General features: G+C 37.0%; 4 protein-coding genes across 7 annotated transcripts; 1 reads left to right on the top strand and 3 right to left on the bottom strand.

Moving 5' to 3' along the window:
- Positions 1–708: 708 nt before the first annotated feature.
- bet1l (Bet1 golgi vesicular membrane trafficking protein-like) lies at positions 709–1,963 on the bottom strand. Its single transcript, XM_016244036.1, has 4 exons — positions 1,723–1,963; positions 1,407–1,492; positions 1,275–1,331; positions 709–1,184 (listed from the first exon to the last, which is right to left on the bottom strand). The coding sequence occupies exons 1-4, from the start codon at positions 1,742–1,744 to the stop codon at positions 1,017–1,019; spliced, it is 333 nt and encodes a 110-aa protein (XP_016099522.1). The 5' UTR covers positions 1,745–1,963; the 3' UTR covers positions 709–1,016.
- A 41-nt stretch (positions 1,964–2,004) lies between these two features.
- On the top strand, positions 2,005–5,013 carry LOC107559992 (ATP-sensitive inward rectifier potassium channel 11-like). Its single transcript, XM_016244035.1, has 6 exons — positions 2,005–2,136; positions 2,939–3,129; positions 3,249–3,485; positions 3,589–3,858; positions 4,129–4,336; positions 4,471–5,013. The coding sequence occupies exons 2-6, from the start codon at positions 2,971–2,973 to the stop codon at positions 4,896–4,898; spliced, it is 1,302 nt and encodes a 433-aa protein (XP_016099521.1). The 5' UTR covers positions 2,005–2,136; positions 2,939–2,970; the 3' UTR covers positions 4,899–5,013.
- A 2,043-nt stretch (positions 5,014–7,056) lies between these two features.
- cd59b (CD59 molecule (CD59 blood group) b) lies at positions 7,057–9,806 on the bottom strand. 2 transcript variants are annotated; one of them, XM_016244034.1, is made up of 4 exons: positions 9,706–9,806; positions 9,107–9,210; positions 8,893–9,033; positions 7,057–7,632 (listed from the first exon to the last, which is right to left on the bottom strand). In XM_016244034.1, exons 2-4 carry the CDS (start codon positions 9,159–9,161, stop codon positions 7,427–7,429), a joined length of 402 nt encoding a protein of 133 aa, XP_016099520.1. In that variant the 5' UTR covers positions 9,162–9,210; positions 9,706–9,806; the 3' UTR covers positions 7,057–7,426. The 2 variants fall into 2 exon arrangements, with proteins under 2 accessions (XP_016099520.1, XP_016099519.1); XM_016244033.1 differs by having other exon boundaries at positions 9,107–9,189; positions 9,706–9,805.
- Positions 9,807–11,777: 1,971 nt separating this feature from the next.
- LOC107559987 (zinc finger protein 862-like) lies at positions 11,778–23,354 on the bottom strand. Of its 3 annotated transcripts, none has more exons than XM_016244021.1 (8): positions 22,976–23,354; positions 21,394–21,512; positions 21,217–21,293; positions 19,193–19,464; positions 19,031–19,098; positions 18,682–18,869; positions 17,291–17,824; positions 11,778–16,798 (listed from the first exon to the last, which is right to left on the bottom strand). In XM_016244021.1, the coding sequence occupies exons 2-8, from the start codon at positions 21,456–21,458 to the stop codon at positions 14,643–14,645; spliced, it is 3,360 nt and encodes a 1,119-aa protein (XP_016099507.1). In that variant the 5' UTR covers positions 21,459–21,512; positions 22,976–23,354; the 3' UTR covers positions 11,778–14,642. The 3 variants fall into 3 exon arrangements, with proteins under 3 accessions (XP_016099507.1, XP_016099508.1, XP_016099509.1); XM_016244022.1 differs by having other exon boundaries at positions 19,205–19,464; XM_016244023.1 differs by lacking the exon at positions 17,291–17,824.
- Between the last annotated feature and the right edge of the window lie 371 nt (positions 23,355–23,725).

Below are 23,725 nucleotides of genomic sequence, written 5' to 3'. Positions count from 1 at the left end.
TATAACCTTTATGGCCCATATATCATGATAAAGTGAGAAAGTATGATTCTGTAATGTAAATCAATGAGATTTTTATAACAAAAATAGCAGACTGCTTAAGCTTACATAAAATGCATATAAATATCAGTTGTTTTAGTGTCTTAGTAAGATTATATTTAAATGCTGTTTTATGATCAAAACTCTGTAGTTTTAATTGTGGGGGCAAAATACGTGCAAATGTACAAATAAACATTCCTCAAAAACCTGTTGTATTTAACATTAATATATATATATATATATATTTTTTTTTTAAGTATGGAGTTGAGTATGACATTTATTTTAAAAAGTAATTAAAGACTTCACATCAAAAGGACACGTGAACCATGACCTGAAAATGTAAGAATTATACTAAAATTATACTACCTTTACTTTCTAGAAAATTATTAAATATCAATCAGATGACAGGAAACATGGCAGGAGATTATAGTAAAAAAATAAGTACTTTCATTTACTAAAATAAATGTTATGCTATGATTTTGTGCATCAGATTTATCTAAAACAGTTTTAAATGAACATCATGTAAGCACACTGTTTATCCAGACTGGATAGACAAGCAAAATCCCAACAGAAGCATTTGCATTTCAATCATTTTAATGTACATAATTATCAAAAAATTGTTCATTTCATTTTCTTACATAATCTACAATGTTAAAAATATAAAGCATGGAAATAAAAAATATATATGCTTTTAATTCATTTGAAATAAAACAGCAAATATTGGTCCATGGCATGTTTCTTTCCATTATGAATAAAAATATACACTGAACAGACCACTTTTGAGAGTGTAAACAAAGGGTGTGCTTAAATAAAGGAAAATGTGATAAATCATCCTCACGCCACAGTCATTCCTCTTTTTATTAACGGAAAGACATCTGCTGTACACGTCACTGTAATCTCCTCATGAGAGGACCAAACAGAGCATCCCAAATATTCTCATAGAACTGAGAAACTGTTCTAAAATACTAGCAAACGTCCCATTAGTTCTGGAGCCGTGACACTAGATAGTACAGCAGGAAGAAGACCACAACCAAACCGATGGACATGTAACACAAGATCTTTCTGTTGTCTCGGCCGGATCGTACCATTGTGGAAAACCTCTTCACGCTTCCAGTCAACAGGCCAGTTGCACTGAGAAAATTGGAGTCCTGAGTAAACAAGGATGTTAAACACATGATGAGTTACACCCATGTTCCAACACCGCAAATATAACATACAACAGTTTCAAAAAAACCAACCATGCCATCCAAGTAGGTGTTCTGTTCCTCAGCCTCTTTGTCAATGTCATACGCCAGCTGTGAATGAGACCGATAACATCTAAATGCAACAAAATGACCATTTTTTAATCACATTCTATATAGAAGTCTTACAGATTTGAGTCTAGAGACTTTACTGGCCAGATTTTCTGCCATCAGCCTGTTATCAGCATCCAGCATGTCATCCACAGCACCATGTCCTGTCAATTACACAAAATTCACTGCTATTAAACTTTTTTTGTGACAAAGTACACAACATGATTTCATATCTGGACACTTTCGTTTTCGAGTTTACGTGCACTAGCAACATCAACGATAAATGTTATTTTTTTTAGACCGTAATATTGAAATATTACGTGGATATACTAATAAAATAGCTGAAATGAAAATATGACTTTATATTATAAGAAAACTGCTACGTGTCACTTACCTCGATTCCACGGATCAGCCATCTTTAAAGAGCTAATCGGCTAACAACCCCGAAAGACACTCTAAAACACGCCGAATACCAATAAAGACTATTCGTTTGAACTGTAAATGACTTCTTAAACAAAAGCGAACACATAGACGTTCAGTAAAAGTGTTGCCAGCTGTAAAACAGCGCACATTTGTCTCGAAGCGAACCGCTGATCAGCGGGCAGCAGTCGCTGAGGATTCTGGGATATGTTTATCCGCCAGTCTTTCATTTTTCTATCATAAGGACTCCGTCTGATTGCATAAGCTTCCAGCCAGACATCTGCTTGCGGTTGCTTTAAAAAAAAAAATCGGTTTATATTATTATTTATTATTTTTATTTTTAAACGACATTGATATGAAATAAACAGCGCGTGTCAGTGTTGTGCTGGTAAGCATCTTTATTTTGTAATGCATAACCTTGGTTATGGTGGTCATCATAACGACGAATCGCAAAATGCAATAATGGACGAATAATTCAATTTGATCATTTTTGCATGTATAACTGCGCGTGTGCATTTTGTACCTTAAATTAAATATATTTTCTATTGCACTATATTTGAAGTAGATACATTTCCACCCAGATATAAAAGAACATAAAGCGGGGTTTACGATGGTGATTTATAAGTGTTTTAATATTGATGTTTGTGATATTTCAGTGCTTGTGCTGAATGATCACAACCACAACTGTCCGCAGAATCCATAATGTACGATCTTACGAATACAATGCACTGCATAAAATGGAAAAATTTGCTTTTTAATGTGCTAGTTTAATTGAAATGATGTACCAAACAAAAGAGGAACAAACATTTCTAAAATTCTAGCAAGTGTTTCAATTAAACTTATTTAAATGCTATAATTTAATATAAAATATAATATACTATACGATTATTTGTTTTTTAGTTCTATTTATTAGTTCTATACATAAATCTCATTCTTGTTTCATTTGTGTACGATCGACAAATATGCATCACGTTAAGTTTATTAGTTTGTTGAAACTGAAATTCAACTTGATGGAAATCTATACATGTAATTAAAATACATTTATCTTAAATAGAGGCCTAAATAATTCTGTGATATTTATTTGTAATTAAACAAAGTGTTATAGAGACAACCCCTTAGTGCTAATGTATTTTTGCATTTAAAATTAATTAATTTAATTCATATATGCGTTTCTTTTGTTCTTTTTGTAGTGTGGAGCACTGATCAGCCACAGATTGTCATAATGTTGGCCCGCAAAGGCCTTTTGCCTGATGGTTTCCTTTTGACACGACTCGCAGAGGATGCCACACAACCCAGTCACATCCGGCCAAAGTCACAGCGGGCACGTTTCATCACCAAGAGCGGGTCTTGTAATGTTGCCCACAAGAATATACGAGAGCAGGTGCATTGCACAGATGAACTCTGGTCCAAGCAAATGTTTAAATTCACTCACATATTGTAGTATAATGTATTTATTAGGCAACAGATGCAATACACTTTATTGATTCTGTTGCTTCCCAGGGCCGGTTCCTCCAAGATGTTTTCACCACTATGGTGGACCTGAAATGGCAGCATTCCCTGCTCATCTTCACTTCGGCATTCCTCTGCTCCTGGATGCTCTTTGCCATGGTGTGGTGGCTCTTAGCGTTCGCTCACGGCGATCTGGAGCCTCAAGATCACAACGAGCCCGGACCTGTGCCGTGTGTCACTTCCATTCACTCCTTCACGTCTGCCTTTCTGTTCTCCATTGAGGTGCAGGTAAGGAGCAATCTGGAAGGATTTTAATCCAATTGTCGACTCATTGAGAACCAAATGGCTGAGCTCTTTGAACCTGTAATATCAATCATTTCTGTAATATCAGGTGACTATTGGTTTCGGAGGACGAATGGTGACGGAGGAATGTCCCCTGGCCATCATAGTCCTCATTATCCAGAACATTCTGGGCTTGATCATCAACGCCATCATGCTGGGCTGTGTATTCATGAAGACAGCTCAAGCCAACCGGAGAGCAGAAACCCTCATCTTCTCGCGTAACGCAGTCGTTGCACCGCGGAACGGCCGACCAACGTTCATGTTCCGTGTCGGGGATCTAAGAAAGAGCATGATCATCTCGGCCACCATACAGCTGCAGGTGACAAATATCTTCAACTCTCTGAAAAACAAAGGTTCTTTATTGGCATCTATGGTTTCATGAAGAACTTTTAACATCAATGGAACTCTTCCATTGGACAGAAGGTTCTTTAAATTTTTGAAATGTTCTTCAGAACTGATCACTAAATGGTTCTTCTATGGAATCACTGTGAAAACCCCCCTTTTGGAACCTTTATTTGTAAGCGTGTAGTTCTTCTGTCCAGAGCTTCTTGAGTTGAATTCCACCCTAATCTTGAAGTTTGTTCTTCAGGTGATTCGGCGGACAGTGACTGCGGAGGGTGAGGTGATTCCCGTTTGTCAGCTCGATATCCAGGTGGAAAACCCTCTCAGAAGCAATGGCATATTCCTCGTCTCTCCACTTATAATCAGTCACACCATTGACAGAGGAAGTCCGCTGTACGAGGTCTCAGCACAGTCGCTGGCTACCGAAGACCTGGAGATCATTGTCATTTTGGAAGGTGAATGGAGTGCATTCTCTTTATTGTAATCATTTTAATAGCAATACATTTCAGTCATTTCTAAACAGAAAAGAATTTGCTGCGTGTATAGCTCACTATGTTTTGAAACGGAGCCGATGTTTCTGTTCTACCAGGTGTTGTTGAGACCACTGGCATCACAATGCAGGCCCGTACATCCTACACACCAGAGGAGATCTTGTGGGGTCGGCGCTTCGTCTCCATTATGACAGAGGAGGATGGGCGCTACTCCATCGACTACTCCAAATTTGGAAACACTGTCCCAGTCCGCATGCCAGCTCTCAGTGCTAAGGAGCTGGACCACACCAGAGGTGTGCAAGACAGTGGACCCCACGAGGGTAAACCTCAGGGCTGGGGGCTTGTGAGGGCGGGACGGGGCGGGTACAGGAGGGGTGGTGGCAGGGCCTGCGATGACATGGCAGCCAAGCCTTGGTACGTGCCAGCAGAGAAGGAGGAGGAGAAGAAGGGTCAAAAGAAAACGGTGAAACTTGAGGAAATAGGCAGAGAGACTGAAGAAGAAACAATGGAGGACATGAGCGATTAGAACAAAAACATTTATTTGGTTTTTCAGATATGGAAGTAGAAATAACCTAGCAGTTACTTGTAACTAGTTTGCTTGAAGGGTTAGTTCACTCAAAAATGAAAATTCGGTCATTATTTACTCACCCTCATGTCGTTCCAATCTCATACGACTTCACAAGACTTGGATTAAACCGCTAAATCCATATGGATTTGTTTTACACCGTCTTTATAACCTTTTGGTTTTGGTTACCTGGACTTTCAATGGATGGACAGAAGTCTTTCAGGTTTTATTCTAAATATCTTCATTTGTCTTTCGAAGATTAACCAAAGTCTTATGGGTTTGGAACAAGATGAGGGTGAGGAATTGATGACAGAATTTTCATTTTTGGTAAACTATCCCTTTAATAGTCAAGAATATTATAAATAATAGTCTCAAATAGGTTTTATACTACACATGTTTTGTAAACTGTGGCAACTGTGGCATTGTTTACGATTACCTATTGCCAGCAATATAATGAATTTTAGGATTGTTTTAACAGAAAATGTGGTATCTTGGCAGTACTGGTCAAGATATGGACCATAGTTAGGGTAGATGCCATAATGTGTTCAGTGAGAATTAAAAGCAGGCTGTGGTGGATAGAAGTTTAGTCAATACACTCAACTTTCAAGTTGTGAAATTAAACATGACCAAAAACCTTTACACTGCACAAACTATTTAACAGAATGTGTTTCTATCCGCCACAGCTTTGTTTTTATTCACGTCAAATTAAATATGGCATATACCTCAATTAAAATGTATTACTGCCGCTGTTGAAGCAAACATGTGGCAGCTGTATGTTGGGTTTTGATACCATAACCCTTTTAAAAATATTCCAGTTCTTTGCCTTTTTGTGTTCTCATCTTGTTTTATGAGATGCTATGTGTTTAAGTGACTAACAGGGATAGTTTTGATTTTTAGATTAGTTCCAAACCTGTATGACCTGACCTTCATTCTTCTTCAGAATGTAAAAGAAAATATTTTGAAGAATGTTAGTAACCAAAAAGGTTTGATTCCCTTTGAATTCCATGGAATTTGACTTCTATGTAATTCAGTGGGAACCAAGACTGTTTAGTTACCAACATTCTTTAAAAGAAGATATTTGGTAACTAAACCGTTTCAGTTCCATTGACTACCATTATATAGATAAAAAATACAATGCAAGTCAATGAGTATCATTTACTCACACTCGTGTCATTCCAAACCTGTATGTCTTCTGTGGAACACACACACACACACATACACACACTCAAAGATATTTTGAAGAATGCTGGTAGCCAAACCGTATTGGTTCTTTTTTACTTATATTGTATTTTTTTTATTCATGCAATGGAAGTCAATGGAAACTGAAACCATTTTGTTACAATACACACACTCAAAGATATTTTGAAGAATGCTGGTAGCCAAACTGTATTGGTTCTTTTTTACTTATATTGTATTTTTTTTATTCATGCAATGGAAGTCAATGGAAACTGAAACCATTTTGTTACAAACATTCTTCAAAATATCTTCCACATTCCACAGCAGAAAGAAAGTCATACAAGTTTGAAATGACATGATGATGAGTAAATAATGGCAAAATTGTAATTTTTGGGCGGACTATCCCTTTAACGTGGCTATCATGGTTGTTTAGTTTGTAAGTGTTAACATATTGTGTTTACCTTGTGCAATTATGTGTTGTGAACTAGAGGACCTGAACTCCTAAAACACATTCTTTCATGTCTGTGTCCTATTTAAATGTGACCATTAGAGAATGCATTCCTGTTTACATATCAGTGGGTTCATTTTTCACATATTTAATAAAGTACATGACATTTTATATATCTAACTGAAGGAATTCCTGAAATTTTCTTTACTTTGTTCAGAAAACAGCATGTTATGTCACAGGATTAGGGGTCAACAGCTGGGCAGACTTTATTTTTAGAGACTTTGCAGCGAGTGAAGCGGTTCCATCTGCGTTCAGATGGTGGAGATTTTAAAATCGGCTGCTTTCAAATCCACTCACTGAATATGTTCCTCCTTTTTTAGCCATTGTAGTGCTATATTGATGTTAGGTGCTGCATTTAAATGGCTAGTGGATGTGGAGCTGTCCGCGGTGCTGAATGGACACTTGAAGCAGTGCAGGTGGTTTGAAATTGGACATTTAAGATGGTAAAGGGTAACGCAACCTCAAAAGCACCTGTTTTTAAAATGTACAAATTCAGAAAATCAAGGTTTATTTTTAATTAGTTATTTATAAGGTACTACATACAAAGGTAATTTATGAAAATTCCAAACATTTTGCTGCATTCTTTTTAAATATCAGCCAAAATAAAATTGTATTCATTTAAATAAAAAAGAAAAAGTCAGAAAACAATGGTATTAGAATAAAACTTGTTTACAACAAACAGTGCTATCTGATAAATGTTAGGTTAGTTAAAACCAAAAAAATCACAAATAATGGTACATTGTAAATATATAGATATCCATAAAGGGTATGGCAAGAAATAGCTTTCGAGGACACTAGTGAGAAATCATGCAGTGATGCAGCAGGACCAGAGGCCGGTGAGCACTGCCAGCAGAGATAAGATCCATGTGCTTGCTGCGCTCGCTGGTCCGCTGTTACACAGGTCGGTGTTGCAGCACCTGTAAGTATATTCTGATATCGACGGAAACTTCTGGGACAGACGAGAGTTATCACAGTCAGTGTAACGAATGCACCGGCGAATGGTCTTCCCACCTAGAAAATGAGAACTGTTAGTTAGTGAATAGAATAGAATATTTAAAAAAATAAGTCACTTAAAGTATGAATGCCATTGCATTAGAAAAAACAAAAACAAAAGATAACAAAGCAAATGGTATTATATTAATGAAATTAATGTTATTTTAAAAGAAGAATATTTTTCAAGTTAAATGATCAACTTACTTATAAAATAGAAATAAAATACTATATATACTATACTATAAAAAATTCAAATGTACTAGTTGTGTGAACTGAATTCATACATCCACTACAAATCACATCAACAATAAATCCATTAAACATCGTACCTTTTGGGGATTTAAGACAAGTTGGAGGTTATTGTAACTTTAATTGTATTCTTAGAAAATAAAAGAAATAATAAATAGCTGTAAAGAATCATTTTATTATTATTTATTTGTTCTGGAGCATTTCTTAATTTTCATTTCCTTTTAAACATTTCAGTTTGATTTCATTACCAAGAAATCTGACGGCTGTCGTATAGACAATTCTATCTCTAAAACACTAAAACTTAAACTGAAAACTTACACTTTAAGAGAGTTATTTGATCTTTTTATTTAAAAGAAACTGTTTTGATGGACATGTATATAGTATAGTAATATATTTAGTAATTAGTAATATATATAGTATAGTTGTGATTAGTTTTAAAAAAGTCACTATACTTAGTAACTTACACAACACTACTCAACATCATTGGTTAGTAGTTATTTCAACAGTGGTTCAGAAAAGTCATGTTAATTCTTATAAAATGTCTAGTGTCACTTGTTTGCAGATGTTTGATAATATAATACAAATAAAATTGAAACAATAATTGTGTTTTAAAATGTATACATGAGCCAAACACTAAACTATTCAAATAAATAAAAATGTAAAAGCCTCTCAGGAGGATCTGTACCACTGCATACTAAAACTTCATCCACAGACCTTTCTCGTGAAGTATAGTTGTGATTAGTTTTAAAAAAGTCACTATACTTAGTAACTTACACAACACTACTCAACATCATTGGTTAGTAGTTATTTCAACAGTGGTTCAGAAAAGTCATGTTAATTCTTATAAAATGTCTAGTGTCACTTGTTTGCAGATGTTTGATAATATAATATAATACAAATAAAATTGAAACAATAATTGTGTTTTAAAATGTATACATGAGCCAAACACTAAACTATTCAAATAAATAAAAATGTAAAAGCCTCTCAGGAGGATCTGTACCACTGCATACTAAAACTTCATCCACAGACCTTTCTCGTGAAGATATAAACATGCGTCCTCATAAGAACAAACTTGCTGCACTGCGCATCGTCCCCCGGTGTAATCCTCACACTTGTAGCATTGAAGAGACGAGCCTGCAGAGGAGAATCGGATTCCATAATGCTTAACGCCTGTTTCAAATAAAAAGCAGGTCATGACCAAAGCCACACAAAACTAAGCCAACAGTTATGTGCATTAACTTACCTAAGCTAAGAGTCACACAACAGACCAATAGAAAAAGTCCAAGAGAGCACTTCATTATGAGAAAACCTTCCAGACCTAAGAGACTGATAATGAACAACAGTAAACTCAAATAAAAAAAAGCAAATCAGAATATTAATGAAAATGAATGATTTCTGAAGGATCACGTGACACTGAAGACTGCAGTAATGATGCTGACAATTCAGCTTTGCATCACAGGAGAAAAATACAGTTGACAATATATTCACTTGGAAAACAGTTTTAAACTGTAATTGTAGTTTTCAAAATTGTAATACGGTTTCACAATATTAGTGTTTTCCTGTATTTCTGAGCACATAAATGCAGCCTTGGTGAGCAGAAAAGACTTAAAAAACATACAAATCACAATGTTTGCAAACTTTTGACAAGTACTGTATATACAATATATACATACGTATATAAAAAGTATAAATGTTGTTTATACTGAGCATATGAAAATTAAATATTGCAATACATAAAACAAAACTAACCCTAATTGCACAAATGTTCAAATATCTTTTGCAATACTTGTATGACAGCTGTTGGAAAATAATAGCATCAGAATTATATTAAATATCACTTACCCTGCTCGAAAAATTCAGGCTTAGTCCAAGCTTGTAGGTTTCAACAGTCCAAAAGCATTCCTCGTGCCACCTCTTCCCTGCTCGAGCTCTCGCCCAGCCTCACCCTTGCCCTACATGAATGATGTCATTGATGGAGTCTCTCCTAGATGCCAAGACAGAGTCAACGGATCCCAAAACCGAGACATTATGTTTCAAAGTCATTATTATTAATGACCACTTTGCACATGCGTGACTTCCGGTTCATTAGCCACTGTAGGTAAATAACTATAATACGTGCAGTAAACAGTACAACTCTGCATTACAAACCAGTGTGTTTATGATTATGAGAGTAAATTAAACATGATAACCAGTTTGCAATATAAAGCAGCAGCATAATGGACTTTTTTTGTACGAGTAAAATAGCTAGAAGTGAATGACACCGGAAGCCTCACATATTTAAGTTACAAATGGCAGCATTTTTTATTTTTTTGGCAACCGCTCTTATGCTAAAAGTGGAGATTGTCTGTGGAGTTCAGAAAGTAACTAGAAAACAGTTACTTGCCAAATGAGAAACAAATTCAGATTAAACACGCAGTTACAATGTAGTTAAGTTTTTCCTGCTTAAAAAAAGCATGCAACATTCAATTGGATTTCTACACATCATAATGCATCTCGAAAACAATTGCATTTCTCTAAATGATTATCTTGTACAGCCAGAACAGGGTTATATTAACCTAATACAGAGCACATTCAGAATTTGCCTTTAAAAAGACCTTATATAGAATCTCAAAACAAAAGATCTTGACTCTGTTAACAGAACTTGAGTTCAATCTAATTGTCTCTCTATCCGTACAGCATAACGACTGACCACGAGAATTAAAACCCAATCCTTTCTGCTACGTTTCTCAACGCTGCAGCTGGTGTAAACAATAAGGCCTGTGTCACATTTCCCAGAGCCTTTCTGCAGGCATGGAAGCACTCAATTCAAATGTCATCTCAATGCCGGCCTTATTTCAGACTGAATCTGAAAAGGCACGAAATACAACTGTGAATCTGTACACGGTGACAGCAGAACAATCGGAGTTAAGCGAATGAATTTGTTGGTATTTAAAACACAGTGAAGTGGTGTTGTTTGTGTGGCAGCCCACACAAGTACTCATGTTGTTGTGTTACCAAAGGGAGCAGAAAATCATCCATCACATGTCAGAATGCTAATATCCAGGAGAAGGCGTGATGATTGGCTTTTTCCACAGTGCCGGAATGGGACTGTGTTTAAAGGACCAAATCTAGGCACAGATGAACAATGAAGCTGTGGTGAGACAAGCAACAAAGACCACTTGATCTTTGTTTGGGCTGTAGCATTCAGTGCAGCATTTTAGTGTTTATGTGACTAACTAATCTAATCTAAAACTCATTTCACTAGTGGTTTAGGTTTCAGTTAACAAATCAGGTGTTTTTATTCTGTGAAGTTAATTACACAAAATTTCAAATATCAGGGAAAAAAAAATTGTTTTTTAAACATGCAATCAAGATGGCTTTTTTTTTTTTAAACCTGAAGTCATCTTATCTATAAATGGTGACACGATTAAAGGAATAGTTAACCTAAAAATGAAAATCTGCTGAAAATTTACTCCGGCCATCCAAGAAGCAGATGAGTTTGTTTCTTCTTTGGACTGGATTTAAAGAAATGCATTACATCACTTGCTTACCAATGGATCCTCTGCAGTGAATGGGTGCCGTCAGAATGAGAGTCCGAACAGCTGATAAAAACATCACTATAATACACAAGTAATCCACACAACTTTAAGTTTTAAACTTCAAACCATTTCTTCCAGTGCTATCCATAATATTGCAGAAAAGTCATCTTGTCTGAAGTATGCACAGATCAAGCACCATTTACAAGCTTACATGTGGATCATTTTTATGTTTTAACCAGCTGTTTGGACTCTCATTCTGACGGCACCCATTCACTGCAGAGCAAATTCATCTGGGATGGCCTGAGGGTGAATTTTTTTTTTTGAGTGAACTATTCCTTCAAGCAAACCAGTTAAAAAAAATCACCATGACAAGGAAATAACATTAAAAAAACTTTATTGAACCATTATTTGTTGAATATAGATTCCATATGCTGTCATTTTAAGTGGGGTTCTATAATACATGTACACATTCTCCAGGTATACATTTCACATGTAGTTCATATTCTTGAGTTTCCAGTGTTATGTTTTCAGGAAGAAAGGGTGTATGAATCCAAGCAAATTACATTTTTCTTCAAGAAGAAACTGAATGAAAATATAGAGCTACAATTCATTTACTTTGTTTGAAAATAAAACTGAAATCAGAAGTAACTTTGTTCCTTAGGCCTTAGACCTGGTGTCTCCCAAATAAAAACATTGAAAAACATTTCATAATAATTCATAAGGACAATGCACATTATTGTGTTTACATGACAAGTAAATCAAGAAAATACAAAATTATGAATCTAGACATAACATTTACATTTGGTACACATAGTATTTGATTAAAGGAAAATACATATTAAAGCCTTAACTAAATAAGCTCAGGCTTGACTTTGGCTCATTTTATGAGAATTCACCATTGAAGATGAGCAAATGTTTTCTTTGACACAGCTACGGCGTATACCTCCCAACACAATATGAAAAGACTCACTCGATGTCTAACATTCAAAAGCATTCACATACATATAAGAAAAGATTCGATTTTTGGCAGCTCACTTATTAATCCTTAACACAATTCTATTGCTACTCCAAATGAGTTATGACATGAAAATATGAACATAGCTAACTACTTTGAAACATAATAGCTCGACCAATTAAATGAGAATAATCCTTTGCGTAGAACACTCTTTTTGAAATGTCTCTATTTAAAATTGACATTTGTTAAAACAGAATTAAAAAAAAGAATTTATTGAAATAATTCTTTCCATAAAATACAAGCTTTCTGAAGCTTTAAACACATGCAAAATTTTCAGACGTGCAAAATCTAAATCTATTTTTAAAATAAAGACAAGCCATTTCAGTTTGATTAATGTAAAACATTGCAGCACATGGAAGGCCTTCCCTGTACATGTGGAAAGTTAAAGGTTAACGTAACTTTAGAGAAGACTGCATTTAACTGCTCTTTTTTTTGATTTTGCACAGATGTATACAGTGAGAACAATCAATACTTTTCAATATTACTGCATTTAAAATTGATAAATTGAGATATACCACAGATTACAATATTTTCTAAACTGATAATAATGATGCTTTAACAATTGTATGAATAAAATTAACATGCTAAATTTCAACTGCAACATTGAAAATATTACTATTATAAATGCCTTATAATTATCAATAAATCTCTACTGGTCACCCCTTTTTTGATCTTGAGAAACTATTTTTAAAAATAGTTATGATTGAAAAATATCTAAATTTTTAGAACAAGATTATGAAATTAATAAAAAAGGGTGAATCCATACACATCTTGTAAAACATGCTCAGTCATGTTGGAAGCCTCTAAATTCCACAGTTTTGCTTCAAGGAACATTATTATTAATTATTAGACTTGTTTGTATTTAAGAATGTACAATTTAAGTGTAAAATGTATATTGCACATGTATAATTGATGGAATTTAGTGGCAAGGTATGGCAAAAATAACAAGTTAAAATATATGGAAAAATATATGGTGCTAACCATAACACATGCACTGCTAAAATACACAAATGCACATAATAACACAATCAAAAATATAACAATTATTCTTGTATGACTTTGATTTAAATAGTGCTATTCTTTCAGACACTAAAATTTAATCCAAAGGTAAACTGTCGTACATTGTGGCCTACTAGTGGTGAAGTCATGCACAAGCATTTGTACTGGATGAAAAGTATTGCTGAGACAGACAGTGATGCAATTTTGTGGTATTATTACTGAAGTATTTTCTGTTCATCATTAATCATAACATTTTTAGTAAACATCTGACTATTTAGACCGCCTCTAAGCAACATTAATAAGTAAACGCATATTTGTTGCTTTGATGTGGCATCAGAGTAAAATCGCTTCAAACATGAAAATTTAACTATGATATAATTTAAATTGGCTCGTAAGGGGGGTCTGACATGGCTGCCGGTAGCAGTACATATAAACATGTACCAGGAATCAAGCACCAGCACATGCTAAAAGAACCGAGAAATCTTTTTTCTATTGGTAAGGCATTCAAACCCTGCATATTTAGGCTATATATTGGAAATCTTTTAATCAGACTGGGTGTAAACTGCACATTACAGGTGCCCGACTGCATAAAGTATTATGGCACACCAACATGTTATCAAACCAAGATTAACATGTAAACTTAAGAGTAATGGTTAACTAAAGATTATGTTAGGAATATAATGCATGGCAAAATAGTGGCTATTTCCATTCCAATCAGCGATAACCAGCATAAGAACATGCTATAAAAATGAAGCACTTTTTGTTCTATCATTTTCATACACACAAATCTACATACAAATACAGAATGATTGCTCAAATTATATTGCAGATATAATAATAAAACTCTTTTTCCAGAACGTATAGTTGAATCGGTTTTTGCAAGGTGACATTTTCAGAGATTAAAAAAAGACTGTATGAGGCTTCACTCACCAATGTCTGATGAAATGGTGCTCAGTCGAACATTCACCTAAAGGCAACAATCCTCACGACTTGAAAATAGTATCTCTTTGGACAAAAACACATATCAACACATCACAACCATTTACATGAACATTTTAAAGTGTTTCATGTGCCCGCGACCTGCAAAGGCATTCATACCGACTCTTAGAGAAGACTCTGATCTAGGCCATTTTAGCAGCAGGGCCAGTGTCAAACTACTTGGCCAATCACATTATAGTCCCGATCAGCCCTTTTCCAATGAGATGGCTTTTTGGAATCATGTTGGCTGAGTAATTGGCGCCGATCAGTCAAATATCTGGATAATACTCTGCATTCATATCCATATTGTGCAACACAGACTTTTGTTCGGTGGTGGACATTCTGCTCAGCACTTCTGCTGAGAGCGAATAGCTGTTCCCGGATTTCTCTTCAAACCAGCTGTCCAATGCTCGCTTTCCGTCAAAGCTCCCGATAGGTGGTCCGTTAACGGCCAAGGTGAGCAGATCGTTGATCTGATCCAGAGTCAGTCTGGAACGGCTATTTCGGCGCACTTTTTGCAACGAGCATCTTGCCTTGTCGCAGCATGTTGATGACGTTGGCAAGACCCTGGCAACCTGCAGGATGTGATTGAGAAGAGGAAAACGTTGCTTGTATCTGAAGATGTGATTGACTACTTCTTTAAAACCATTCACACTACAATAATCAGCTTTTAGATCCCTCCATTCAACTACAAGGCTTCCTCGGGCATCTATTCTTTCTTGAGAGAGTCCACGGCCAGATGACGGAATAGTCTCCAGGTGGTCAAAAATTACAAGGATCTCCTCTTCTCCATATGCACCAAGATCATCCCTGTTAAGAGGCCACGAAGCCAGGTCAAGGATCTTACAAGCCTGGACCACTGTGCGACTGCGTGGATCAAAACGTTGGGCCAGGATGCCTTGACTTCGCTGACAGATCTTCTCTCGAATGGACTGAAACTTGGACTCAGCAACCCGCAAGTTCTTGAGGTCCACGCCATTGAAACTCTCCCGAAAGTTGTCCTCAAACTCCTGTAGGTACTCCCCTGGGGAGTCCACCAATTGACCAATTTCATTAATAGCATCCTCCATTTTTGCATCCACCTGTGACGGCAACAGATAGTCCCCCTGAAAGATGAAAGCAAGTCGTGAAAAGACAGCAATGATGTCCAACAGAAAGTAGATCAGCTTCACCGACTGATAATCCAACAGGAACTGTAGAAGAGACAGAGCAATGGCAGCAGCATCGCCTCTCTGGGTTTGGCTGCTTATGCTCTTCAAGTGAGCAACCACCTCCAGATAGTCCTTGATTAGGGCATTGAGAACATTGGGTTCCCCTATGATCCAACGGACGGCCCTTATATCCCCAAGAAATTCAGTTTCCTCAGACAAAGTTGGTGCTGTCGTCCTCAACTCAGCCATCATACGTGGAGAATACCGGTAGAAGCTCAGCAGTTGCTTCAAGTTGTTTTCCAAATCCTCCAAGCAAGAGAGTTCCTTCCCGCTGATGGCATCCAGAACCTCTAAATGGGGACGATGGATCATCACAGGCAGACACAACACCCAAGGGATTGTCTTTCGTATGGCTATGTAAATTTTTGCCCTCAGACTAGAGGAGAGGTTTGAGCCATCTATTCCCAAGCCAACAACCAGCTTGTCCTGGAGTCTTAGACCAAGGACACCAAAGGCACGATCCACAGCCTGGAGGTAGCCTTCCACATTGCCTCCGCAAAGCCTTTGTAGGGAAAGGAACTCTGTGGCAGGAAGTCCATCGGTGGTGGTGAACTGGACATAAACGGCAACAGTGTCAGCCAAGAGTTCATCGTTCTGTCCATCCATGATGATACTTAGAAAGGGCGAAAGGCGAATCTTCTCGGCCAAATCCTCTTTGAATGCTCGGGCAATGTGTTGGATGAGAATCTGACAGTCATTTTCATTCATGTACTGATCTACTACTTTGAGGTCGCACTTCTTGAGGAGCTCCGCCAAGGGTCGCAGATCAGAAAATGGCCTTCCTTCCAAAGCTAGATGGTAGGCAGCGTTGAAGAGAGTCATCATATTACGACACATGTCCTCTGTCTTATCTGGGTGCATGCGAAGTTTGTAAAGCTGCAAACACTTCTTATGCAGATTGCTTTGGCTGTGAAGTTTAATGGTGTGGATTTTGAATTGCTTGGAACCGATAATGAAAGCAGAGGTGCGGGAGGACTGCACGGTGTATTGTCGGCACACGTGGCACCACATCTCATTAAGTGTGGGCGAATAACGGAGAAACCAGAACTTCTTTAGCCACTCCTGTTTGAAGCGACGAATCCGACGACCTGAGCCCACAGAGAGTTTTGCAGACTCATCTGTAGCTACCACGAGGTCAGTAGGAATGGATTCATCAGCAGAATCAACATCCTGGTCATCCTCCTCAAGCGCCGCTGGGATAGGCGTCATGGCATCTACAACAAATGAGTAAACAGAGCACAAAATTAAACTGAAAACCAACACAAAGCAAGATTAAACTCCGTTATTTACTGTTAAGTTTTGGCATGAATGAAGGTTTCAGAGTTTTTATACCTATTGTAAGCACGCCTTCTCAATAAAGTTCACGATATCTCAAGTTCTACATCAACTAATACACTAATACAAATCATTTTCAAGTACGAATAAATTCAAACATTCTTAATTCCACAAACCAACTTTAATTGCAGGCTCCAAAAAGAAAACACTCCTTAATTATTTTATTAAAACTTTTAATTAAGAGTGCACTTCCATTTGAAACATTTCAACAAATTTGGCAATCACACAACAAAAACAACAAAAGAATGTCAACAGTAACTGACTACGAGACAAAACTGTCTATATAGCCATATGTTTAAAAATAAATCATTAATATTTACTGCTGAAAGGCTCTCATCCATGGTAGCGTTCCATCCCAGGTGCAAACCTACCTTTGAGGTCCTCACTAGGAAGTGGCTCAGATAGTGGTAAAGGCTTAATTTCAGCATGCCCCTGTTCTCTGAGATGGAGCAGTTCTGCCTCCAGCTCACGGATTCGTCGTTTTAACTTTACACAGTTTGGGCAAAAAGATGTTGATGGTCCTTCGCTGGTCAGAGTCACCTCTTCTTCGGTTTCTTCCATTTTAATGCATTTTGCATCAAACCCACTCTCGTGGTGTTCCATGGAAGCCAATCCAGAGGTGAAGACAGACTCTTTACACTCTGTGTCAGGCTGGCTGAAAACCTGGCTGACATTTGTTCTTGCTCTTTGAAAAGACAAGGTGCTGTTCAGGGGGTTGTTCTGACTTTGATTAGCCTCCAGGGATGCTTCCAGGACATCTTTGAAAATGAGGTCAATCTTCTTTTTCTTGGCCTGGGGCTGGTTTTCTGCCTCATCACTTCCATGCTTACTTGGGGTCCGTCTACCGTGCATTGCAGATCTCAACACTGGACCTTTGGGCTCCTCTTGTTCTTCTAATTTCACTCCTGCAATACAATAGTGTTATGGTTAATGTATGTAACACTATCAGCATTTTAAAAAACTGTGGTCAATAATACATTTGATTATAAAAAAGTATGATGGCTAAAGCAAGACAAGTGAAAAAAATTATATAAATCCCATTTCACTTACCTGTTACACCATTGAAGGCTTGGAACATCTCTTCTGGGTACTTTTTTGTTGATCAAAAATGTTCAATATGAAATAAGTTACATTTTGGTCTGTTGCTCATAGAAAGCTTTCAGAAGACTTATAAAATATAGCGCACATTATATTTATCACATTTATAATTTTTTAATGATGCCTTTGGACCCCCTTTGAAGCTTGGAACTTCCAGACTGCATTAATGGTTATTGAAAGACCAGAAGAATTCTTTAAAAATGCGCCTTTATGTATTTCACAGAACAATTAGTTTGGAACAACATGGGGACAAGTATGTAGTGCTAATCTTTGGCTGAACTACTTTAATTATAGTTCATACTGTTTAAATTTTAGTCAAATCTTGTTGTGAGTATCAGTCTTGTTTAGTGTTCAACAATAGATCTAATCCAGTAAACCAAATATCTTCACATAAATGTCTTTTATACTAAACGAACCAACTATTATTAATTTAGAAAATTGTTTTGGTTTAAATTGATGCAAATTTTAAAAAGTCCTGTTAGGATTTTATAAGAATATATTATTATTCCAGTTCAAGAGTCTCCACATCTGGATTCAGCCCTGCAGTGTTTGTATTAGCAGCCCCTTAAAATGTCTTTGGAGATTCCTTAACTTTTGACCCATTTCAAAACCGTTCAATTTATTAACATTTTTTTGGCACAAGCACCAGCGAGGGGTGTCTCACCTGTGTCCAGATTGCGGTCAATGCTGTCCCGAGACATACTCTGCAGTCGCCTCATGTACTCGCTGCTGTACCACACACAGAGTTTCTCGCCCACCGTCAGTCTCTGACACACTCGGAAGTAGATTTCTTCGCCATGTTGAAATGCACTAAGATTATTTTTACTCTCATCAGAAGAAATCAAAATAAACCTGAGAGGAATAAATAAAATTAGCATTGTGAACAATTATATCAATATAACCATATTGACTAAAACAACAACTTTTTCCACACAAGATCAGTACAATAAAATAGCACAAAGAAAAGGAAAAGAACAATTAAAGTGGATGTCATCTCAATAACATGGTGTTACCTCATCCAGTTAGATGTAGTTTCATCACTCCCATCAATGAATTTATATTTGTTGTCCTTATCAACAATCTGTAATAAACATTTGAAATTAAAATCTAGTTTGTACCTGCATTAAAAATAATTACGAATACATACAACTATGCTAAATGGTGTTTAAACTTACAGCATAACCTACCATCCAAGAGTATGGCCCTGAGGGTTTATCAGAGGCCATTATTTGGCCTTGATAAGGACCAAACAGCGCACCCTTTGGTATGTTTTCATCCATGCAGCAGACATCCACCTTATCACCATCTCGGTGGATCTCAATGCCTGAGGGTACAGTGAGAGCTGCCCGATTGGGCACCCCTGATGCCACAGGGGTGTCTGGCACAAAAACAGGTGGCCCATGGGTAGGGCACTCCTCCAAGAAATACTTCTTGCACTCTTCACAGACTGTACATGTTATATTAAATAAGCAATCAGTAAATATATAATATATAATATAATTATGTGTGCCCTCCATAAGTATTGGAACAGTAAAGACAAAATTGCTTTGTTTGCTGTGGAGTCAAGACATTTGCAAATATGATTAAAATATGAATATGAGACAAAACTACAGAATGTCACTTTTTATTATTAGCTGTTTCAACACACACATGTTTTACCAAATAAAAAGGACAGCACTTTTAGAGTTCATCCCACTACCTGATGTGACCATAAGTATTGGACAGTTGAACTTAAGGCCGATATAAAAGTTTAAAAGCTATTATTTTGTTGCAGATCCCTTGTGTGCAATCAGTGCAGTGAGTCTGCGACCCGTAGACATCACTAGACTCTTGGTCTCATCCTTTGAAATGCTTTTCCCAGCCTTTAATGCAGACAATTTCAACTGTTGCTTGTTTTGGGGAGTTTCTGCCTTTAGTCTCCTCTTCAGCTGGTGAAATTCATGTTCAATAGAATTTAAATCTGGAGATGGACTTGGGCAATCTAAGACTTTCCATTTCTTTGCCCTGATAAACTCCTTGACTGAACTGGCAGGGTGTTTTGGGTCATCGTCCTGATGCACTATGAAGCACTTTCTGGTTAGTTTGGTGACATTTTCTTAAATATTATAGCCAAGATGGTTTTGTACCCTTCCAAATTCATTCTGCTACTGTCATCACACATTAAGTCATCATTAAAGCTGAGAGGGCCTGTTCCAGAGACAGCCGTACATGCCCATGCCATGACACAACCTCCACCATGCTTTACAGATGAGGCTGAATGCTTAGGATCATCTGCAGTTCTCCACACTTTTGCTTTCCCATCACTTAGAAAAAGGTTCATCTTTGTCTCATCTGTCCATAAAACTCAGTTCCAAAACTCTGCTAACTCATCTTTCTGCTTTTTTGCAAACTCTAATCTTGCCTTTCTATGTTTGGTGCTGGTCAGAGGTTTGCATCTTGCTGTAGCCTCTGTAAGTCTGTGTCAAAGCCTCCTGCAGACAGTAGATTGTCAGAACATCACCCCAGCTTTCTGGAGGTTGTTGGTGATTTTACAGACGTATTTCCACAACTTTTATGATTTGTCTGTCATCAACTACTGTGGTTTTTTTCTCAGCTGATCAGATCGTTGTTGGTTGCCGGTGGTTTTCAAACTCTTGATTTCTCCATGCCCTTTGTTTTTGCTATAGCTCTAATTGACTTCCTCTGTTCTTTTAGCATCCAAATTGCTTGCTTTTCTCTCAAAGTCAGCTCCCTCGTCTTCATCCTGGTTTGTGTGTGTCATCATCGAATGCAAGACTTAGAATGCAGAAGCAATGGATATAACTGATACGACACATTCCCTGCTTTAATATCTGAAGAATTAATGCAACAGGACACAGCTGATCACTTAGAAAGACCTGTGAGGCAACTGTTCCAATACTTATGCTCACATCATTTAGGGGGATGAAACTCTAAAAGTGCTGATCTTCTTATCTGGTAAAACATCTATGTGTTGAATCACCCAATTATAAAATGTGACATTCTGTAGTTTTGTCTCATATACATCTTTTAATCATATTTACAGATTTCTTGACTCCACAGCAAACAGAGCAATTTTGTCTTTACTGTGCCAATACTTATGGAGGGCACTGTATATATATATATATATATATAATTTGAGATGAAATTTCCAGTGATATACACAACACTTTTATTTCAAGTTAAAGTAAATGATACTTACACCAAAAACTGGTTGAATGCTCATGGTCAACTTTTAGTTTTTTGTTTGGCTCTTCAACTGACTTCTCATTTGAGGCACTGGTAAATATGTAGAAAAACTGCTTATTACTACAATTTTTTTTATGCACAGGGATTGCTCTTTAAATGTTTGCTATTGTAAACACTTTGTAAAGCTGACCTGGTGCTGCATTCGGCCTCAACTTCCATGGAGGAATGCTCTGGAACAGCACAGGCATCTGCCATCTGGGCAGGAAGGAGAGACTCCTGTGTGCCTCGTTTCACTTCAACATATTAAAACTAAAGTAAAATAGGGGGATATAAATACTGTTAAAACAGGAGATTTAAGAGATGTTATAAAGAGAGCATCAAAACAGCTAAAACATAATTTAAAATGAAGTTCACACTTTATTTTAAGGTTTCTTCTAAGGTATTTTTATTTTAAGTTCTAATTCTCACTATTAACTAACTATTGACTATGACTTTTGCCTCAATAAACATTTTAAAAATAATAAATTAAATAGTAAATAAACTCAAACAAATGTTCTGCTTATTAATAGTTAGTAAGGTAGTTGTTAAGTTTAGGTATGTGCTAGGATTAATGGATCTAAAATATGGTCATGCAAAATGGCATTAATATGTACTTTATAAGTTCTAATTAACCGCCAATATGCTAGTAGTAATATGCAAGCTAGTTAATAGCGAGAACTGGTCCTTAAAATAAAGAGTTACCAAAATGAAAAACAGAGAAGAAACAGGGATCAATCATAGCACCTAAAACATACACTCAATAAAAATAAAATTAAGTTAATTAAGCCTTTGAAGTTTTGAAAAATGTAGAGAAAAAGAAAAACATTATGAAGAATGAAGAAGAAATATTGAACATTTTGCAGGTTGCCATTTCTGACATTAACCATATTAACTCCTTTTTACCATTGAAGCACAAGATTCTTGTTAGATGATTCTTTGCTGGATAACATGAGCATCAGGTTTGCGGTGTCCATTTTTAATGACATACAAAATTGTAAGACATTCAGAAATTAAGGAGTTCAACTTTTTACACATTGTTATACTCATACTATATTTTGTAATAAAAATATATATAAAAACAAAATGTGCTAGTGATCTCAAACTTTGAACCCTACTGTATATAATTTCTTAACCCAAAATCCTTATATTACGGGAAAAAGTGTATGCCTGTTGTGTGTTAACTATCCTTTACAGTGAGGCACAGTGAAGTCATGCTGGCTTTACATTGTCATACCATTTTCAATTTGACATGCTTTTATAGATTTATATGGCTACAAACTTTGAGCTGCTTTCATAAAAAACATACAAAACGCGACAACCACACAGCACCCTCCGCAAACACGGAAAGTGACCGCAAGAAACCCCTGACTCCGTTCTGCTGACGTTTCCGATCCAGAATTTACTTCCAAAATATTTCAGTCAGAGAGCAGCGCTCTGATTGGTCGAGCCGGCCGTCACTCACAAACTACCCGAGCTGTGAGAGAGACGACAGCAGGGAAACGAATAGGGCAACAATGCTCCGTAGAAAGACAAAACTGCTGCAAAGTTGTGTTCTTCTAAACATTGTGAGGTAAAAGTAGCACATAAGCTCAAGCGCGGGCGATGACAATGACGGTACGCAGTGCTTCTGGCACGCTCTGCCTCCGTTTAGCTGCTGCAAGGCAACTGGCAATTTGCCTAACGCTTTCGGAAGCCATTTTCATTGGCCACATTGGCTAGTGAGTGTAACTCACCGTCTATAGAATATACGCAGTGCGTCGCGGGGTCTTTGGTGGTCTTCTTCAGCCGTGGCGCGCCTCGCCTTCGGCCGCTCCGAGAAACGCGGCGGTGACGCAACGGCCCGGGGGGATTTCACTAGTCCCGGGCGATGCAAAGTTTATCATCTCCAAATGTTTGTACCACAGTCAGCTGCTTCTCTCTGCTATGACCACCATCTTTTTATTACAGGAAATGACATGGAAAACGGAAGAAAGCGGGGTTTGTGCAGACCGGGCACGAAATTTCAGGAAAGGGAAAGTTAGCGTTCGATTGTGAGTGAAGTTGTATGAGGCAGCGGTTCGCTCGCGCGTTTCATGTGCGTTCGCTTTTGGAGCGCGCCTTCTGATACATTACGCAGCGGTCGTGTGCCAAGTTTTCACTTAAAAAAAATAAATAAATTATGAAGTTTGTAATAATTAAAGTTTAATCCTTCACTTCACAGTTCTCTACAATTCATGCAGTTTTTCAACCACTTAATGTAAAGACCCCATGCAAACATTTTGTTGATCATTTTAGCCTTATGTCTGTTTCACACATGCTCCGTCTGCAGTGCGTATGCGTTACCCAAGCAGCACAGACTTATTTTGCTTTCACACAAAATTTTTTATTTAAGACGTTTTATTACGTCTAATTGATTTTTCCATACATTTCTGCCATATGTACATTAACTGACAGTCACCACTGATAAGCTACCACTAAATATTGTAGAAACTTAATTTGCTGTA

Source organism: Sinocyclocheilus grahami, unplaced genomic scaffold (assembly GCF_001515645.1).
Source record: "Sinocyclocheilus grahami isolate Dianchi unplaced genomic scaffold, SAMN03320097.WGS_v1.1 scaffold707.1, whole genome shotgun sequence".
Taxonomy (NCBI): Eukaryota; Metazoa; Chordata; class Actinopteri; order Cypriniformes; family Cyprinidae; genus Sinocyclocheilus; species Sinocyclocheilus grahami.
The sequence above is the reverse complement of the archived record's forward strand: the minus strand, read 5'-3'. Positions and strand labels throughout refer to the sequence as shown.

Coding starts and splice junctions, on each gene's coding strand:
- bet1l (XM_016244036.1), bottom strand. CDS start 1,744: ATGGCTGATCCGTGGAATCGAG. Junction 1,493..1,722: donor GGCTGATCCGTGGAATCGAG/GTAAGTGACACG, acceptor TGTAATTGACAG/GACATGGTGCTGTGGATGAC. Junction 1,185..1,274: donor ACACCTACTTGGATGGCATG/GTTGGTTTTTTT, acceptor TTGTTTACTCAG/GACTCCAATTTTCTCAGTGC.
- LOC107559992 (XM_016244035.1), top strand. CDS start 2,971: ATGTTGGCCCGCAAAGGCCTTTTGCCTGATGGTTTCCTTTTGACACGA. Junction 3,486..3,588: donor TGTTCTCCATTGAGGTGCAG/GTAAGGAGCAAT, acceptor CTGTAATATCAG/GTGACTATTGGTTTCGGAGG. Junction 3,859..4,128: donor CGGCCACCATACAGCTGCAG/GTGACAAATATC, acceptor TTTGTTCTTCAG/GTGATTCGGCGGACAGTGAC.
- cd59b (XM_016244034.1), bottom strand. CDS start 9,161: ATGAAGTGCTCTCTTGGACTTTTTCTATTGGTCTGTTGTGTGACTCTT. Junction 9,034..9,106: donor TTGTGTGACTCTTAGCTTAG/GTAAGTTAATGC, acceptor TATTTGAAACAG/GCGTTAAGCATTATGGAATC. Junction 7,633..8,892: donor TTTATATCTTCACGAGAAAG/GTCTGTGGATGA, acceptor CTCATTTTCTAG/GTGGGAAGACCATTCGCCGG.
- LOC107559987 (XM_016244021.1), bottom strand. CDS start 21,458: ATGGCAGATGCCTGTGCTGTTCCAGAGCATTCCTCCATGGAAGTTGAG. Junction 21,294..21,393: donor GAGGCCGAATGCAGCACCAG/GTCAGCTTTACA, acceptor CATATTTACCAG/TGCCTCAAATGAGAAGTCAG. Junction 18,870..19,030: donor ACTACATCTAACTGGATGAG/GTAACACCATGT, acceptor TATTCCTCTCAG/GTTTATTTTGATTTCTTCTG.